We start from the raw sequence: 20876 nt of genomic DNA, 5'->3' as shown, positions 1-20876 counted from the left end.
ACTATGTCCTTAATCTTAGAAGAGGACGACGATATCTTTAAGCAATTGCAATCAGATTTCCTGGAAATTTGAAGAGAGGAGCGTAAAATCTCACCGATCACTTATGAGCACTCAAAGGGGTTCTTTGAACATAAAATTGAAAGGTTCATGGAGCACATGACTGAAAATGAACTAATATCAATGGGCTTACAAGTTGCAAGAACCAAATGAGATGGGAGCAGATTTGCTTCGCATGCCAATAAACTTGGACATCTGATCATGATTGTGGGGACAATAAGGAAGATAAGTCATCCAAAGAAGTTTGAACCAGCATGGAAGAAGATAAAAATCCAATAGTTTGGTTCCAAGTTCCCACAAAATAAAACACAAGTTTGCAAGGAAATGGACTCATATGGTTGAAGCTAAGGCATATACGAGCCTCTTATTTGGTGACTTGAAAGTCATTACTGTCAAACAATTTGATAAGGAAGTTTTATTTCAAGATGTTCCCAAGGAAGAAAATGAATCATCCCATGACAATGAATCATTTGAAAATTATGACATAATAGAAGATGTGGCCATGCATTTAGAGATTCAGGAAAATCCATTTAATCAATCTGAAAATAGGACAAAAAATAATGAAATCTCTTTCACCAAAGGGTTGGTCCAAACTGTAAGCATGAGCTAGACCAAAACGATGATATTAAAAATGCTAATTTTAGGGACCAGTCTGAAATTTTATTTCTAGAGGAGGATTTCAGAGCGTATAATTTGAAAGATAAGATAAACGTCACAGAGGATATGGTTGCTACAGCCTTAATGCATTTTGATGATACCCGTTAAAACATTGACAATCTTACTTGGGAAACCCAAATTGAGGAGAGACAAAGGGAATTGCAAGTGGAGTCACTAGTACTCAATTACGCACAATCAAAGAAGCTTTTAGATGGATGAAATCAGATTATTTGTAGCTGCTAATGGATGGGGATCTTGCTATCAAATTTGCAGAAGACGAGAGAGGTGGATGAGCTTTTGACTATAACTAAGCATGACTCATTACTCATTATACAGGGCCAGACTTTTATAGCAGCCACTCACTAGGAAGATAGACTTAATTCTAAAACTAAGGAGATATACAAATTGTTGAAGAAATCAATACCCTTTGTGAAAATATAAGTAAGAATAATGTTTCAACCTCTGTGAAGTTAGGAGTTGATGGCATGATGGTGAATGCTACATCTAGTCAATTATGAACTTTGGGAAGTTTACATTGACAAGTTCTTACTAGTGTTTGATTGGAAAAGCATTCTTAGAGAGATCAAAAATCAGATTTCATTATTTTATAAAGTTGAAACTTGATACCAATTGTTGCAGCAGGTTTGCAAACTTAATTTTATGTGATAACAGGCCTCCAGACAAAATAGAGCAGAAAAAGCATGATGGGTTTGAATCTAATAGACATGGGCGTTAGTCATTACCAAAACAAATTGGTACTTATCAGCTTCATTGCATTGTGAGAAGTGCATATCATTTTTCTTTTGCCCACAAGTTGATGAGTTGCATATGCTTGTGATAACAGACAAGAAGAAATTGAATAATTGGTACGAAGAGGGTTATACTTCGTCACAGAATGAGATATACTTTCCTTCAGAAAGAAGATTTGCAGCCTATAGGATTTTCAGAATGCATTTTTTGGATGATAGTTATGATGGGTTACAGAGATGTATAACTAAGGATGGGATGAAGACTTCAAGTAGTAAGAGTGATAGTTCTTCAAATTGGTCTTGGGATTCAAGGATCTAATTGATGAATGAGTTGCATCTGAACTTTTTGTTACACAATATGGCAGGTTTTGATTCGAATTATTTCACAATGTGATGCAAGGTGTAATTTTCCCGTTATAAAATAAATCATTTATCAAACTATCGTAACGGGCCGATTGATTTTATGTATCTCGGACCCACTCTTATTTTTGTTTCTGTAATTTGTGTCGCCATCAGCTATCTTTGTACACCCTCGGAAAGTTTTCCCCAACAGGTATTTAAACACGGCTTAGAGGCATCCTTGAGGTATGCAATTTGGATTATTTCTTTGTGTTATGAATTCCAATTGGGATTCCCTGTTGTTCGCCATTTCGGAAGTGAAAGATCTTCCATATTTGGCTCTTTTGATTTCAGTAGGATTCAACCCTCACCCTAGTCCGTCGCCTATAGCACTTCGCTCGGATCTGGCAAATCGGAGCACTATTATCTTGCGAATTGATGAAGTCATTATCATCGAATTCTCTTGTGTTGAATGAATAAGGTATTTCATAAAACGTTCTGTGATTTTTCTTGCATTTTACTATCTGTTCGATTGTCTGCAAGTCTCGTATTTCATTCCATATGACATTCACCCTCCTCCTATGCGGATTGCATTGACCGTACAGCCCCTAAGATACCCCGTACAGCCTCCATTTCAAACCGTACAGCTCACCTATGGTATAGTCTCTGACTGTACAGCCTTTCCTGGCATAAACCTCCTCCACACCATACATCTTCTTCATTCCCCACCGTATGTCAACTTGCTCCCTCGTACGAATCACAAATTCACTCCAAACCAACGTACAGCCATCAATCCTTGATCGTACGGCCTCCCCTTTTCAACTGTAAAGCCACAGTTCATGCCACCATACGGCCCCTCTCGTGCTCATCATGCAAAATCTCAGGGAACCAAGCATACTGTACGGTTGTGACCGTACGGCCCTAATTCTAACCATACACCACTATTTGGCCTCCGTACAAGTGTTTTGTGTGCACTTGGTCTACAGTACGGCCTCAACTTAGGATTTGCACATCGATTTAAAGAAGAGTCGCAAGTATAGGTCATTACAGTGGTATCAAAGTGCTTCAATCCTGCCAGCTTGTGGACAGTGAATGAAAGTTTATAGCAGGAAGAGGACACATTCAGTTGATCAAATGGCTACCGAATCAGAACCGACAGCTGCTGAACTAGTGGCACTACTGAGGGAACTTGCCAAGAATCAGGCACAGATCACTGATACTTAGTGACTCATGGAAGAGACTCTGAAGAAGTTGGTGGACAATAAAATATCTAGAGAACAAAATGGTCACTGTACGGACTGCGTGTCGGGTAAATCAAACCCTCATCCAACACACTCTCGGCCTTCCATGCCATCTTTTCCCCCATGGATAGAGGCAACACATGGAGGGAAACAACCAACCTTTGAAGAGATGCAAGAACAACTGAGAGAAGACTGGAAGAATGCAAATCTCGAAGAAGATATATCCTACAAAGATTACGCAGATCTAAGAATGAGATATTTGGGAGGTGGAAACAGAGGATATTTTAACGATGATCTCAAAAGAAAGTTGAGTAAAGTAAATATGTCTCCAATTAACGTATCCAATTCCATATTTGTGCAAGCATGGGTAATGAAGGCCGATACTTCTAGTTGAACCCTATGCCAGAAGAAGCAATCAAATTCGCAACGTTGTACTTGGAGAGAGTTGCACATGAATGGTGGCATCACGGCACCATCACTTTAGGGCTTGATCAAATAAATACTTATGCGGAATTCACGGAGAGATTGATTGAGCGATTTGATGGTAAAGATCCAGAACTCAATTTCAAAGATTTGGCACAACTGTTACAAACTAGATCGGTCGATCAGTTCATTGCGGAATTTCAAAAACTCTTTATTTTGGTCATGGACATTTCCAAAAGAAGACGAGTAGTGCTCTTCATTGATGGACTGACGAAACCTTTGAAAGGTTGGGTAAAGGGTTTCAATCCTGCCACCCTGTCGGAGCCAATCAATAAAGCACAGAGTATGGCATCATCATCGGCATCATCCTCTCGAAGTTACTCAAATTCCAAACCGTCGGCGTTTCCGAGGGACAAACCTCCACCCAGGAAGTCATCATTGGACGAAGCTACCAGATAGGAACTCCAGAGGAAGAAACTGTGTTTCAATTGCAAGGGACCTTGGGAGCCTCGCCATAGATGCCTCGAAAAAGGGAAGATCCATCACATTGAGGTCGTGTCCAATGATAAGGACGAACAGGAAGAAATGCTGGCCGAAGACAACCAACCTCACAATGACACCAACATGGTCAGTTTAAACTTTAAACCGTACAAAGAGAATTGCAGCTTTGGTACGATGCGGAGGAACTATAGCCATAGCGGTAGCCTGAGGTGCACAGTTTTTCATGTACGAGGAACCCTTCAAGGACAAAAGGTTATGGTGATGCTCAACAATGGAACCACTCTAAACTTCATTAACTCATCTCTGGTGAAGCGAAGAGGTCTACCTACAGAGACACATGCAAGCTTTCAAGTCAAAGTTACTGGAGGGACTCTTCTGCCCTACACGCACCTTGTTCCTCAACTAAGTATCACAATGGCGAATTACATAGTGACTGAGGATTTCTTTATAGTGGACCTTGATGACGTGGAGGTTATTCTAAGCATACAGTGGATGGAGACACTTGATGAATACTATCAGAGTTTCAAATAGATGGACTTCACTTTTGTTTTCAATGGAAAGAAGGTTGTCCTCCACGGAATGGAAAATGAAGGTCCAAAGGAAATTTTTGCAGGTCGGATGGAGGCAATTTTTTGACGTGATGTCGTTGCATGGGTGGCACACTGTTTTATCTCGGCGAAACCGATAAAAGGACAACAAACACCTCCACAAGATGATGAACTCCAAGATATTTTGAGTAAACATGATAAAGTTTTCATGGACATTTCTCCTAGCATACTGCCCCATCAAGGGTTTGTACATACTATTGAGTTGGAAGCAGAGCCTCTCGTAGGTAAATATTGTGTAGTTGACAAGATGTATAATGTCGATAGATATTGTGTAGCCAATGGGTCCCTTCGGGATGGTTCTTGTATGTAGCCGACAGGCCCTTCGGTGATTGTCATGTAGCTGACGGACCCCTTCGGGAAGGTTTTTCGGAAAGTATTTATACACCCTCTTGGGTCTTTGTAAATCATCTTATCATGAGAAGCATAATGTAATGTCATGGCATATGCAAATAATACAAGGAGTTCTGTTGTTCTTATCTATTGTTGGTATGCATTGATTTCTTTACCCAGTATGGTAAACATTTGGCGCCATTGCCCGATGGACCTAATATGCAGGCAGAAGGACGAAAACTAATGCTGAATTAGCTGAACAAGAATAAGAATAAGCTGAAGGAAAAGGACAAAATACGCACCGCACAGGAAAACTTAATTTTGGCACAACAGGTCGAATGCAGACGACGGTTTCAGCAAATTACTGATGGACACCGTAGTAGGGAAGAATTGTTGGAGGAGACTCAACAGAAAGTGGAATTGGTGGAAGAAGCAACGGAGGAATTTTTGAACCTACATACGCCAAGGGAAGAGAATCTAGACGGAAGAGGATTGACTCGCACGGCTCGGAGTGCCAAGGAAGCACGACCGTGGAGTGAACTCTTCATCCAAGATACACTTTCGAAATGGACAGCTTCGGTTGACGAAAACCCTTCTTCACCAAATAGCACCACTATCAGGAGCAGCACGGGTGTTCAGAACGGCGCGGGTGTGCAGAACAGCGCAGGGGTGCAAAACAGCGCGGGAGTCTACAACAGTGCAAGAGTGCAAAACAACCCAAGTACACAACAAACCCCTCAACTTCGAATAGTAATGGCAGGACCTAAGGAGAAGTTGCCTAAATTTGATGATGATGGAGTAGCCGATCTAATCCAACATTGTAAAACATGCAAAACGATTTGGAGAGCGAATGGCATAACAGATACAAACGAATGGGTCCGACAGTTTCCGACCACCCTACGGGGTGTTGCAATCGATTGGTATGTCAAAACGGATCCGCAAAAATTAACTGATTGGGACGATGTTAAAAAAGAATTTACCACTGAATTTCAATTGCTACGTGATGACAATGAGATCGTAGCCGAGATATACAATGCAACACAGGGGAAAAATAAAACAGTCTGAGTCTATGCTAGGAAGTTGAAGGACTTGATCAATAAAATGGAGAATAAGCCGACTGATGGACTACAGAAAAGATGGTTCATTGAAGGCCTACATTCGAAGTTGCGAAAAAAGATGAAGATCGTGCCGCCATCATCATACACTGAAGTGTACAATCGGGCAATGAACCTAGAAAGTGAACAGAAGAAAAAGAAGAAGAGTAGCTCATTTGATTCAGATGACGTATCTTTAGAAGGGGAGAGCAGCGATGACGAAAAAGGTAGCAAGAAGGTTCGTGCCCTCCAAAAGGATATGATCCGGATGATGAAAGAATTTAAGAGCCTGCAGAAGGAGACCAAGGGAAATGAGCTATGGTGCGCAGACTGCAAGACAGAAGGCCATAGGAAGGGATCCTGTCTGAAGAACCAGTTCTGCGAAATTTGCCAGATCATGGGACATTCCACAAAGGAATGCCCTTTCAATCTAAAAACACGAGATCCTCAGCAAGTGTTTCTGACACAAGAGGCTTCCGCGTCAGGAGGGAGCAGGAACAATATGGAGGGTGCCATGTCGGGAGGGTACAGAAATAATCGACGAGGTCAAAATAACAACGGCAACAACAATAATGGTAGCAGGAGTCGAATCCAGTACGATGCAAATCGTCAGCCTATAGTTCAATGCCGCACATGTAATTTGTGGGGCCACTTTGCCCAAGATTGTACAACGGCACACACACCAAAATTATTATGCAGATGGTGCGAACCCGACAATCACGAAAATACCAAGTGCCCGAAATCGGGAGTAAATTTGATCACCATCGGGACAGACGAAGAGGAGGTTCTAGCCATCACACGGAAGCAAGCGAAAGTGTACCCCAACCTGACAAAAGAAAAGAAAATACTGGAGGAAGCGTGGGCAAAGATCCAGAAAGCAACGCAGGGGGAAAAAGCACACCTAAAGGATACTACTGGTACCTCCGCAAGGAACTACGCAGAACAAAACATCATACGTCAGATATTACAAATCAAGGTACCAGTCAAAATCAACGATCTGTTGCTCACTATGCCTCAACTTCATACGGCACTCACGAACATTGTTCCAACTACTAAGTTGCCAGCGGAACAAGGAAGGGAGAAAGAAGGTGGAACAAGTGTAGAAGATCCGATGCTACTAGCCCTCTCATCCGGACGGCATCCGGCAGTCATCGAAATGGGAATTCTCGAGACTGTTCTGACAAATACGATTGTGGATGGAGCGTCTAATGCCAATGTGTTACCAGAGGACACTTGGAAAAGGTTAGGACAGCCAACGTTGTGGCCACTTACGTTCCAATTATTAACAGTGGACCAGCACAGAATCAAACCGTTGGGAGTCATCATGGCGCAATCAGTGACGATTGGAACATAGCCATTCCTACTTGACTTTGTCGTGATCCCACTGAAGAGGAAAGGGTACGATGCCATCCTGGGCCGAGGGTGGCTCATACAAGCCAGAGTTAAGCTTGATTGGAAGAAAAATACTCTATCACTTGAAAGCAAGGGGCAAAAATACGTCATCGATTTACACACTCAAATGGTCGAGGAAGAAGCTATGTCATCAGATTCCAAAGAAGAGGATGAAGGGAAGCAACGTATGGAACCAGATTAGGAGGGAGTCCTACGATTGGAGGGAGACGACGATTTGGATTCAATGAACGGTCTCTATTACAAGCTTTTTCCAAGCTGTAATATGTTAAGGATCGACGAACATGAGAAAGAAAAGAGAAATGAATGTCTGAAGGCATACAGAGAAGCAGAAGAAAAGGCGGTTGGGACTGAAGCTGAAGGGAAGAACATACAGTACGAACCCACAAAAAGGAAAGATACCACCGTACAACCGCGCAAAAAGGAAATGTTACGTTGAACCACAGATATAACAGAAAGGTGCCGGCAGCAAGGAAAACACATTGTACGGTCTACACAGGAAACAAAGAGAACGGGCTTAATAAAAGCTTCAACATTACGAAGTAAAGGTTCTAAAATTAAGAGTACAATTATTGACGGCAAGGAGTGGCAACCGATGGAAGTTATGGTACCGAATGTCAAGAACAAACTGGGTGATATGGAAAACCGGAGGGAGAGATCATGTGATTTAAATAAACTTTGACAATTGCAGGCACAATGGGCCACAGAGGTGACACAGAACAGGCGCAAAGAATGGCATAATGGACACCTGAAATTGAACAAGTTCCAACCACGATAGTTGGTGTTGACATATGACGGATGGAACGAGATCAAACCAGGCAAGTTTCAAGTGAAATGGGTCAGGCCTTACCAAATTCGGGAAGTGGGTGATAACAGAGCAATAAAACTATGGACGCTAGACGGAAAGGAAGTGGCCGATGCAGTGCATAGGTCAAAGTTGAATGTCTATCATGAAAGAAAAAACGCACCTCCGTGGACGAACAACTGAGGAAAGAACGACTGTAAATATTGTATATATGTAAATATTGTACATATGTTAGATACGTGAGGACAGATAAAAAATTAAAAATTAAAAATTTAAAGAGAGAAAGAGTCGCCATATGGTGACTTAAGTTGTGTTGGAGGGCACTGTACGGAAATTGCAAAGTACTGTATGGCGGATTTTAATATAAAAAATTTGCAAAGCACCGTACGGCCAATTTGAAGGAGGAATATAGCGTATGGATTTGAAAAATATAGTGATTATTACCACCGTACAGAATTGAGAATTGAGCTTCTAGTTTGCTATCGTACGAACTTGATTAAGAAACTTTCTGATTGCAACCCGTACGGATTTAGAAGTTCCAATTTGGTGTACAGATTTCAAAGTTTGAGTTCCAGTTTGGTGTACGGATTTAGAAGTCTAAGTTCCAAGGTGGCCATACGATTTTGCAAAATATAGTGGACGTACGGATTTGCAAAATAAAGTGGGTGTACGGATTTGAGGAATAAGGTACCTGATCACTACCATATAGATTTTAGAAATTGGCTTCTTTGTTGGGGGTTGTACGACAGTTGGAGGTTTAACTTCATTTTTGCTACTGTACAGATTTTGAAGATCTTCTATTCGGCTCGTACGGATTCTGCAAGTTAACTCCTCCATTGGCCACCGTACGGATTTGGAAGGAGAAATTGTATACGAATCTGGAAGGTTGCTTCAATATGGATTTGGAGGAGAAGCTTCCTGTTTGCTGTTGTACAAGGTTGAAGGTTAAAGCTTTATGTGTGCTGCTGTATGGATTCAAGGATAAATCCTCTGTGGGCACCGTACGATACGGTCTTTTAAAAAGACCCCATACCCGTACAGAGTAGGCAGCAATAATTTTTGTTATGTTGTTTATGCATTTTTCCTGTACTCTATGGCGTTTGAGGAGTCTGAAGGAGATTGTCTTGCATGGCAACTTATTGAAGGAAGGTTTGGTATAGCTTGTCGCCAAGGATTGGATTTACAGAGTTCCAGAGAAATAGAGGAAGGACAAAGAAAAAAAAACGACGAAAAATCTAAACAGTTCGGAATGAGTAACGCATGATGCCAAAGGGAAAGGTAGACAGAAGCAGTTGCTAGAAAGAGTGTGGAATCAGAGGAAAATGACAAATATAGTGTGTTCCGTGCAGTTTTGTGTGGGTTTCGGAGTGCTAATTTGGTCTTGGCAGCGACCCCGCTAAGGGCGATGCCCCCTAGACCTCCAGTCGTTGTGGTTATCAGTCGTGGGAAGTGTGACCAGTTGATGAGACCTGGAGCTGCTGCAGTCATGGAGTGTCTGTGTACCAAGGGCACTTGGAGTAGGTGTTGGACGTGAGGCTGTCTTGGTGGATGCATAGAGAGCTCGGAAGGAGCTGATCATCCAGTTGGAGGTAGTGCAATGACACTTGGCTCAGGGTACCCAGGAGTTGGAAACAGAGAAAGCGACACAGGTGGCTCTCAAGGTCAACTAAGGAGATAGTATTATGTTAGCAAAGGCTGCAGGTGCAATGTGGTTCGGTGACCAGTTTGGTGCAGGCACGAGACAAATGTGAAAGTGATGTGATAGAAGCAAATTTATCTTGTTGTAGTTAGTCAGTCAATGTATTCCGTTTGGTTAATTTGTCTTAGATGTTTTGTGATTGTCGTCCGGAGACTACTTTTTCTTTTGGGGGGATGATGTCGTAGGTAAATATTGTGTAGCTGACAAGATGTATGACGTCGGTAGATATTGTGTAGCCGATGGGTCCCTTCAAGAAGGTTCTTGTATGTAGCCGACAAGCCCTTCGGTGATTGTCATGTAGCCAACATACCCCTTTGAGAAGGTTCTTCGGAAAGTATTTATACACCCTCTTGGGTCATTGTAAATCATCTTATCATGAGAAGCATAATGTAATGTCTTGGCATATGTGAATAATACAAGGAGTTCTGTTGTTCTTATCTATTGTCGGTATGCATTAATTTCTTCACCCAGTATGGTAAACAGAGCCAAGCCTTTCATAACCACACCGTACTGCCATCCCAAAAAATTCAAAGATGAGATCGAAAAGACAATTCAGGAATTGCTAGAGAAAGGATGGATCCGTCCAAATTCTAGCCCTTTCGCGTCATCTATGGTATTGACCAAAAAGGACGGGACAATGCGCATGTGTGTGGACTACCATGCATTGAACAAAAAAAACAATAAAGAATAGATATCCTATTCCAAGGATAGATGAGTTGCTGGATGAATTGCATGGCGCGGTCTATTTATCAAAAATAGATCTTCGTTCTGGATACCATTAGATCCGCAATGAGGGAGAAAGATGTCGAGAAGATGGCCTTTCCTTGTCACTACAGACATTATAAGTTTCTAGTCACGCCGTTCAAATTGACAAATGCACCTACTACATTCCAATCATGCATGAATTGCATCTTCAACAAGAAATTGTGTAAGTACTTATTGGTATTTTTTGATGCTCTTCTTATTTATAGTAGGACATCGAAGGAGCACTTGAAGCATCTGAATGAAGTACTAAGGATCATGGAGAAGCAGTCTTTGTTCACCAAGCAATCCAAGTGTGAATTTGGTATGACGGAAATATTGTACCACGGGCATGTCGTCAGTAAATATGGAGTCCAAATTCATCACAAGAAGATTCAAGCTATCCTTGATTGGCCTCCCCCAAAATCACTTACGGATTTGCGATGATTTTTCGGATTGTGCAATTATTACCAGAGGTTCATTAAAGAATTCTCTCAGCTCAACGCACCCTTAACAAATCTGACAAGAAAGGGATCTTTCTAGTGGAACGAAAAGGCACAACTCACTTTTGATAAGCTAAAAGAGGCAATGAGCACTTGTCTCGTACTTGCACTACCTGATTTTACTCAACTGTTCATTTTGGAGTGCGATGCTTCAGGAGAAGGCATTGGCGCAGTACTGATGCAAGATAGGCATCCCATAGCTTATGAGAGTAGGAAGCTCACACATGGAACGCTTATATTCCATCTATGACAAAGAAATGTTGGCCATCATACATGCACTAACCAAGTTTCGGCAATATCTGGTAGGTGCCAAGTTTGTCGTCCGTACGGATCACAACAATTTGAAATATTTTCTAGAGCAATGGGACTTGAATGAGAGGCAACAAAAATAGGTAAAAAAGGTTCAGGCTTTTGATTTTGACACTGAATTTGTGAAAGGGAAGAACAATGTGGTTGCAGATGCCTTGTCCCGGAAACCCACCATCTGCTCGCTAAATCAGATTTCATCCGATTGGAAGGCACATCTGATAATTGAATACTCCAAAAACACATTTCCCTATGAGCTAATGGATGGCCACACACAAGATGATTGGTACAGAGTGGTGGATGACATCATCCACTATAAAAATCGGATATTTTTTGTGTCAGAATCCAAATTGAAGTAGAAAATCTTGAAGGAAGTACACGACTCACCCCTGGCAAGACACCTGAGTTTCCTCAAAACTTACAGAAGTATTCGGGAGAGGTTTTCATGGAAAGGACTTAAAGGGGACATGTTGCAGTATGTAAGGGAGTGTACTATCTGCCAACAAAACAAGTTTGAATATACTCTACCTACCGAGTTGCTACAACCTCTGTCAATTCCAAAACATAAGTGGGAAAGTATATCGATGGATTTCATAACAGGGCTTCCCAAGGTAAACGGAAAGGATTGCATTTTTGTGGTGGTTGACAGATTGGCAAAGTATGCACATTTCTTCGCCATCCCCTCCAACCTTCAAGCTGCACAAGTTGTCCATCTATTTTTTAGTTAAGTCTTTCGTCTGCACGGGTCACCCCAAAACATCGTCAGTGATCGAGATGGGCGATTCATCAATATCTTCTGGACAGAACTATTTCAGATGGCAGGGATAGAATTATTGCCAAGTACTAGTTACCACTCGCAAATAGACGGACAAACGGAGATTGTGAACAAATGGCTCAAAGGTTACCTTCGAAACTACGTCTCAACACAACAAGCATGGATCAAATGGTTACATCTAGGGGAATATTGCTACATTACCACGTACCACATGTCCATCAGAATAGCACCATTCAAAGCTCTATACGGGTACAAACCCCTCTCCTTTGACACAGTTCTGGGTGACAGTCGCACACCAAGGGCGAGGAACTAGCTTCAAAAGGGATAGGACATACTGAGATGCTTGAAGGAAAACCTATAGCGAGCACAAAATCAACAAAAGATGTACGTCGATAGACACCCAGAATGGAGAGGAGTTTCGAAGTAGGGGATTTGATCTATCTCTGGCTCCAGCCATACCAACAATCTTCATTGAAGGAAAAGGGAAAAGAAAAATTAAAGTCATAATTTTATGGCCCCTATCGTGTAGTTTGTCGTGTTGGTGAAGTCACATACAAATTGGAACTTCCGAAGGGAAGCCGTATTCATAACATTTTCCATGTTTCATGCTTGAAGAAGGCTGTAGGGCAGAATGTCACAATAGCCACAGACTTTCCACCACTTAATGAAGAAGGAAAGCTCATATTGGAACCAACTGAGATCATCAAAGTACATGAGAAGACTCTACAGAACTACACGGTGAAGGAATATCTCAACTGAGATCATCGAAGTACATGAGAAGACTCTGCGGAACTGCACGGTGAAGGAATATCTGGTGCATTGGAAACACTTGCCATTGGACGATGCGATGTGGGAAGGCGAGCACATTCTCCAGCACCCGGCATTACATTTGCTTGAGGACAAGCAAAATTTGGGACAGGAGGATTGTTATGTTCCCATTATAAAATAAATCATTTATCAAACTATTGTAATGGGCCGATTCATTTTATGTATCTCAGACCCATTCTTATTTTTGTTTCCGTAGTTTGTGTCGCCGTCGGCTATCTTTGCACACCGTCGAAAAGTTTTCCCCAACAAGTATTTAAGCATGGCTTAGAGGTAGTCTTTAGGTGAGCAATTTGGATTATTTCTTTGTACTGCGAATTCCAGTTGGGATTCCCTATTGTTCACCATTTCGGAAGTGAAAGATCTTCCCTATTTGACTCTTCCAGTTTCAGTGGGATTCAACCCTCACCCTAATCTGTCACCTGTAGCACTTCACTCAAATATGGCAAATCAGAGCACTATTATCTTACGAATTGATGAAGTCGTTATTATAAAATTTTCTTGTGTTGAATGAATAAGGTATTTCATAAAACGTTCTATGATTTTCCTTGTATTATACTATCTATTCGATTGTTTGCAAGTCTCGTATTTCATTCTGCATGACATTCACCCTCCTCCTATGCGGAATTCATTGACCGTACGGCCCCTAGGATACCTCGTACGGCTCACCTATGGTATGGTCTCTAGCCGTATGGCCTTTCCTAGCATAAAGCTCCTCCATGCCGTACATCTTTATTCCCCACCGTACATCAACTTGCTCCCCCGTACGGATCACAAACTCACTCCAAACCAACGTCGGCCATTAATCCTTGACCGTACAGACATCATACCGTACGGCCACAGTTCATGCCACCATACAACCCCTCTCTTGCTCATCGTGCAAAATCTCAGGGAACCAAGCATATTGTATGGCCTTGACCATACGGCCCTCATTCTAACCATACACCACTATTTGGCCTCCATACAAGTGTTTTGCCTACACTTGGTCTATAGTACAGCCTCAACTCAGGATTTGCACATCGATTTAAAGAAGAGTTGCAAGTATGGGTCATTACACGAGGGATGAAAAGCTAGGGCCAAAGGCACACCTAACTATCCAAACACCTTGCTGAGTAAACACAAAAGAAGAAAACACACAAAGAACACTACCAAGGAGAGAAGGAACAACAAATTCTTTATTAATTCATCAAATTGTCCACATACATGCCTGGCTGTGAGGCCTTCCGGGTTACAGCCAACAAGATTCAAGAAATTCCAAACTTTGAACTTTTCACAGATCCTTAATTCGGATTTCCAGTCCCCTCAACTTCGCACTTTCCCTCTAAGCCTCCCTAACCTAGCCTAAGCACCACTATTTATGCTTGCCAAAACAGCTTATGAAAGATTCTTGATTATTACATAATAGAAGACCAACCTTAAAACGGTTTGCACACATCCCCAGACAAGATCCATACATTAATTCACGATCCAAATTAATTACATAAGTTGGCTCATACTAGGAACTAATCATAGACAAACTTGGTCAAAGAATGAACCGAGTATCAACAAACATTAAGTTCACTTTGCACATGAAGGAACAACTCGGCCAACACTAAACAACTTGATAGCAACTGCAACTCGGCAAACTGGAGCTTGGCACTAACACACAGAATGAACAAAGATGACCAAGATAGCAAGGCAACCTAGGATGCCCCTACATTAGAAAGTGTCATTAAGTTGCTTGCAAATTTATATGGGATCCGGGTAATTGTATGTAGATTCATGATTGCTTGAGGACAAGCAATCTCTACGAAGGGACAATTGTAATGTCCCTTTTGGGGGAAAATTAGAAATTAACTAACAAATTATAAAGTATTAATATGACTTACTTGGAGCATTCTGAAAAATTAATAGTCATTTTGAAAAGGGGGTTTTAGTAAGGGACAAAAAGAAAGGAAATAAATAGTTAAGCAACTCATTTGGATTCCAAATTAATTACATAAGTCGGCTCATACTAGGAACTAATCACAGACAAACTTGGTCAAAGAAGGAACCAAGTATCAACAAACATCAAGTTCACTTTACACATGAAGGAACAACTCGGCCAACACTGAACAACTTGATAGCAACTGCAGCTCGGTAACCACTGGAGCTCGAGACTAACACGTAGAATGAACAAAGATGACCAAGATAGCAAGGCAACCTAGGATGCCCCTACATCAGAACATGTCATTGAGTTGCTTGCAAATTTATATGGGATTCGGGTATCGGTATGTCAATTCATGATTGCTTGAGGACAAGCAATCTCTATGGAGGGAGAACTGTAATATCCCTTTTGGGGGGAAATTAGAAATTAACTAACAAATTTATTAAAAGTATTAATATGACTTACTTGGAGCATTCTGAAAAATTAATAAAGTCATTTTGAAAAGGGGGTTTTAGTAAGGGACAAAAAGAAAGGAAATAAATAGACAAGCAACTCATTTGGATTATGCTTGCTTTATGTTTCGATTATTGTTCTCTTGAGGCTTCCGGCTTTCAACACATTTGAGGACAGAAACCCTCGAGCTTGGAGAAAATGGATGAAAACCCATTGTCTGTTGGAGATATCAGTCAAGTTTCTCACTTGCGCTTCAAGCAATCTAACTGTCATTTTTGTGTTCACGATTGGATACTTGTTATTCTTCTACTGAAGATTTAAATGCGATATTCATATTTCATTTCAGAATCTCTTTTTCAGTCAGATATTGCATTATTTACAGTGTAATCTGTTGGTTTTGAAGAAATCATTTGCATGCAAAAATTTGTTTTAATTTCTGTAGAATGTTTGGATAATCTGGAGTAAATACCCTAGCAGGATATAATAGACTGTGAGGAGAAACAACACTTCCATAAATATGTCATAGTAGGCCTAACAAAGATGTATCACATAGATATCAGGTTGAAGCAATGAACATGATAGTATGTTTCCAAACCAATGTTTTTCGTAAAGCCTTTCACAACATTACACATTACAATTTGATTTCAGCTCAAACAAATTAACACATTTGCATGTTTGTTATTTAGTTGCATCTGTGTTAATTCATAAAAAAAGAATAAACTAGACTCCAAGAGTTCTAGATAAGGCAAATTGACATTGCTATTTCAACTATCATCTTTAGTCAGGATATGATGTAAAAGCAACAAAACATTTATTTGATTGTAACAGTAACCAATAAATTGTTGGTGATCAACCTAGAACTAGTTTTGTGGTTCCTTTGAAAGATGAAGGCTTTTGTTCTCATTGAACTCCTTCACAATCACCAATGCTTCAACCTCTAGCTCATATTTCTCCTACACTATTGTTATATCAAAGACAGGCCCAAGTTGACTACAACTCAAGAAAAAGTCCAAAATCCATAAACTGGCTCATAATGTCCACAACAAAAAAATAAAAAACCTCAACCTCTGAATCAAATTCATCTACAACGTTGTAAAAAGGGTGATGAGCTGGGTTCACCATGGTTCAAACTTCAAAACAGTAGTATCAAATCTTTCTTTCCCAAGGAAATTATTTTTTGGTATCACTTCACTTTCAGTTTTGGAAGCAATATATTTTGTTTTTCCTATTTCGCAAAAGAATCGTTTGCAGTATAAGTATTTTCATAGAAACCAATACTGTAATCATTACCAACAATCACAAAATAAACTCTCCAGCAAACGAAATAACTTAAACATTCCATGGCCACCCACATACAACTTAAAACTAAATATATTCTTGCCAATATATTTATTTTCAAACATTCAACTTCAAGAGGAATCAGAAAGATGCTCTAAATTGCAAGATGTGTCATGGATGAAGAATACATTGATCATAGCTCCAGCTATTTCCTCAGTTCACCAAAAAAAAAAATGCATGACAGATATTCTATTCTTTGGTGGAAGAAAAAGCATATCAAAGATCAGAAAATTAAAAAATTAGACGTACCTCAACTCTCCTGTATAAAAGATCAAGAGCTTGAATGACATATCTCTCATCCTGATATCACAATGTTGATGGTAAAGTAATCAGAGTACTTACATCTTCATGCCATATTGCATAAGATTTCTCACATCTATATTTGAACACACTGTTACCCATTAAGCCCAACCATCAACACTTTAAATCACAGTATAGATGTGGAAAACAACACAAATCTTTATCAATATTTCTTTTTTTTTAAATGCATGAGAAATATCCCAAGGCACTTTGACAAGAATTTGTCTCAAATTCATTGAATTCATCTCTTACCTTAATGTTTTAATTGTGCAGCCATGTACAAAACTACAAGTATATTGAATCCTGATCTAAAAGAAAGGTAATACTTTAAGTGAATTACCTCAAATCAAATATTAACAACTTCATCCTCTCTAAAGCAAATCCTATTTTGACAATTTGTCCAATGGTTCTATTATTTTATGATCTATATGACCCAGGGTCACAATGTTCAGCGCATATAATGCATAAGATTTGGATTTTTCCCAACATTATTGTTTCCTAAAATATTCGTTATTATTCGTTGTTATTCGCCCACTAAAATACGGAATTCTTTTTGACTGCCATGGAAATTTAGAAGTTGTCATATTCAACATTGACATTAATTTGTAAAATTTTTAGTTCAATTTTTTTTTTTATATATAAAATAGAATCCTTGGGCCCTTAAACGCACAGAATAATCTAGCATTCGGAAGATTTCTGAATGTATTCAATGTTCATTGCATAGATTTCTGAGGCAGTGCCTGTAGCTGACTGTAGAGATTGTACGTTGTAGAATCCCTGAAGTGTCAATCTAGCTCCTACCCTGTCGTCTCTAGTTCCTACCCTGCCTTCCCCTACACGTCCAAGGTAATTTGGGTTTTTGCTTCAAGTTTTAAATTTTTATCTGTGTATTATTATTTTTAATAATGTCAAATGTTAGTAGTTACTATATGTTAGTATATTAATTGTAAATGAAGATTTGATTTTATTAAATTTATTAAGTATTTCGAAATATATAGTCCGAAGTTCGAGAACCGGTTCGCAAGTTTGACAAAATTTTGGAAAGGGGTTTGGGTTCGTTTGGGTTTGTTAATACAATAACATGTACAAATTATAAATAAATAAATATATGTATATATACATTTTTATAAAGCATGAGTTAAAATTAGAATGTAGCATAGTAGCATAAATACATTTAAACAAAAAAAAATTTAAAACACCATAAACAGTTAAACTTGTAATCATAGTGATCATAATACCATATAGTAACATAGTTCAATCAACTTCAACATCAAAGATTCAAAACATTTAAAATATCAAGTTCAAGTATCATTGTTTCACATTCATTGTTTAACTAATGGAATGAAAATCTATTAATATTCTTAGTTCTAAGTTCTTCAATCGTCATCTTCTTCTTCATATTCATCTTCTTCTTCTTCATCTTCATCTTCTTCTTCTTCATCTTCTTCATTTTCATCTTCTTCTCTGGTATTACTTGTGCTATAAGGCCAATGGGATCAGCAATAGAATCAACAATGGTATTGACATCAAAGTCATCAAAATCATCAATTGTAAGTCGAGTAGTGGAAGTATCCAAGTCCGCAATCTCTGCACCTACATCTCACTTCTTTGTCTCCTCTTCTTTGTATTCTTGACTCTTGTGCGAAAGAAGGCACAATTTGTTATGCACAAATACCAAGTTCTCTACTTTTTTTTATTGCAATCTATTGTGCTTCACTGAGTGGATGAAAGAATAGGTGCTCCAATTTCTTTCTGATGCAGAAGAACTAGTAACCTATATAGACAACATAGGGTAAGCAATTAAAAAAGAATTAATTCAATCTTATAAAAAATTTAAAATCACTTTTTGGTCATGATTCTTTTGAAGATAAAGTGAGCTAATTTTTTTAAAATAAAACTTGTGATATAACTTTGATTGCAAGGGGATACAGTGTTTGGAATTTTTGGCCATGGAGGTAACACCAACCATAAGCATCCTTCTTGAACTAATCACGAAGAGCATCATTACTTAGACCTCTAGCATTGACAAACTCTATGAACTCATCCATGATTACATCTCTCATATCATCATCAAGAAATATTCTTCTAAATGTTGCCTAGTACCCGTCAGACACTTCCATATCTCTATATGGTGGCAACCTTCCTGGTAGATTATAATATTGTGAGCTATAGTGTTTGGGAGTCAAGGCATAGGCAAGCAAATGTAATCAAATGGTCATTTTGTTCCATCTTTTAAAAATAATTTTTTGCACTTGTTTGAAGGTCTCTAGCTGATCTTGCTCCTTCTCATTTGTAACTTGCTTGATCTTCTCAATCATTGAGTCTATGCCATCATAGATCTCTCCAAGGCAAGGCCTATCCATGTCAGTGTACCTAAGCATGCTCATAATGGGCTTGGTGATCTTAAGAACAAATTCCACATGTTCCCAACATGACTCAGCCAATAGCCTATCCTTTATTTTGTTTGCCCTTTCAGTGTTCTTTTGCTTCCATACATCCCAATTGTAGCTTATTACCATACCTTGAAGTGCATCTTTCATTTGTACAATTCGTCTTAAGACAATTATATGTGATGCAAAATGGGTCTCAGCAACCTGTGACATAAATTAAAGCAAAAAACAACTATTAGATACATATTTTAGAAAAGTATACACATTGCACAAGTAAAATATGAAAAATCAGAAATTGTCAAATATAAAAAATTAAATTACTAACTTGAGTTCAAGTTCATTTACCTTCAATAGCTCCAATTTTGAGTAGTTTCTAAAAAGCGATTGAGTCATGTGGTGGTTTGTGACAAACATTTGTATGTCCTCAGCCTCTTCATACATTGTTTTGATCCACTCAATTTGGTTCCCAATCTTTTGTAGCATAAGATTGAGTGAATGGACTGCACAAGGTATCCAAAAGATATGTTGATATCGTGATTCATCCAACAAACCTGTTGCTCTACAATTCTTTGCGTTGTCCATTATGACTTGGACAATGTTTCTTGCACCCACTTGTTCAATGGCCTCGATTAGGATATCAGCAATAAATGGCCCATCTTTTACTTTGCCCTCACAATCCACCACTTTCAGAAACATTGCCCCTTTAAAGGACTGTTGGTTCCCAAAACCGCAGATTCAAAATCCAACAACCTGCTACTTCTCCGATAGGACTTCTCAATCAGTTCTGGCCAACGAACGGGAATACTTCTCGATTCCCCTGCATTTCAAGCTCTGCTACACTTAGGCAAGTAGACCTTCTCCTTGAACGCTGACTGTCTGGTTCAAGGCTTTTCTATATCAAATTTAAGCTTTGGACTTCTTCAACTGGCAAGGTCCTCCAACTCAATCAAAATGAAACTGAATACTGGATAATGGTTGAATGTTTTGTATAGTATTTGTAAATAATTGATTTGATGATTGTAGAAGGAATAAATAGATTTTCTAACTTCAATAATAAAAGCCCAGTGCCTCTGCTCATTCGGGCAAGAGTCAACTTCAGTGAATTTTCACATACAACTTCATAAAGTTCTTATGCACTTATACTGCTAAGAATTAAATCATCAAGATGCAACAAACCAAATATTATGCAATCTTAAATTAGTCCAAACTGAGCTTTAACTCCTCTGGAAGGGAGACAAACTGGACACAGATACGGAAATGATTTAATATTTCACAATACCTGTAATGATCAAATTTAAAATGCTAAATGACTATGTCCACTTATCTAATATTTAAATTGTATACACAATTCTAGAAAATAATTACAAAGGACGATTCGCTTGCAGCTTAAATCTCCATGCCTTTAATAATAAACAAAGAACATTTT

General features: G+C 39.3%; 1 protein-coding gene across 2 annotated transcripts in view; it reads right to left on the bottom strand.

Annotated features, from left to right (window-relative positions):
- Positions 1-20876, bottom strand: part of PAC (pale cress protein (PAC)) — a 212460-nt gene that overhangs the window by 122045 nt on the left and 69539 nt on the right. For both annotated transcript variants that reach the window (XM_089829354.1, XM_089829358.1), the window contains one exon: positions 17010-17060. In XM_089829354.1, coding sequence (XP_089685480.1) covers positions 17010-17060 — 51 coding nt within the window. The remainder of the gene's footprint in view (positions 1-17009; positions 17061-20876) is intronic.

This window comes from Cupressus sempervirens, chromosome 1, assembly GCF_028749045.1.
Source record: "Cupressus sempervirens isolate cs-2001-9-10 chromosome 1, ASM2874904v1, whole genome shotgun sequence".
In the NCBI taxonomy this organism is placed as follows: Eukaryota; Viridiplantae; Streptophyta; class Pinopsida; order Cupressales; family Cupressaceae; genus Cupressus; species Cupressus sempervirens.
The sequence above is the reverse complement of the archived record's forward strand: the minus strand, read 5'-3'. Positions and strand labels throughout refer to the sequence as shown.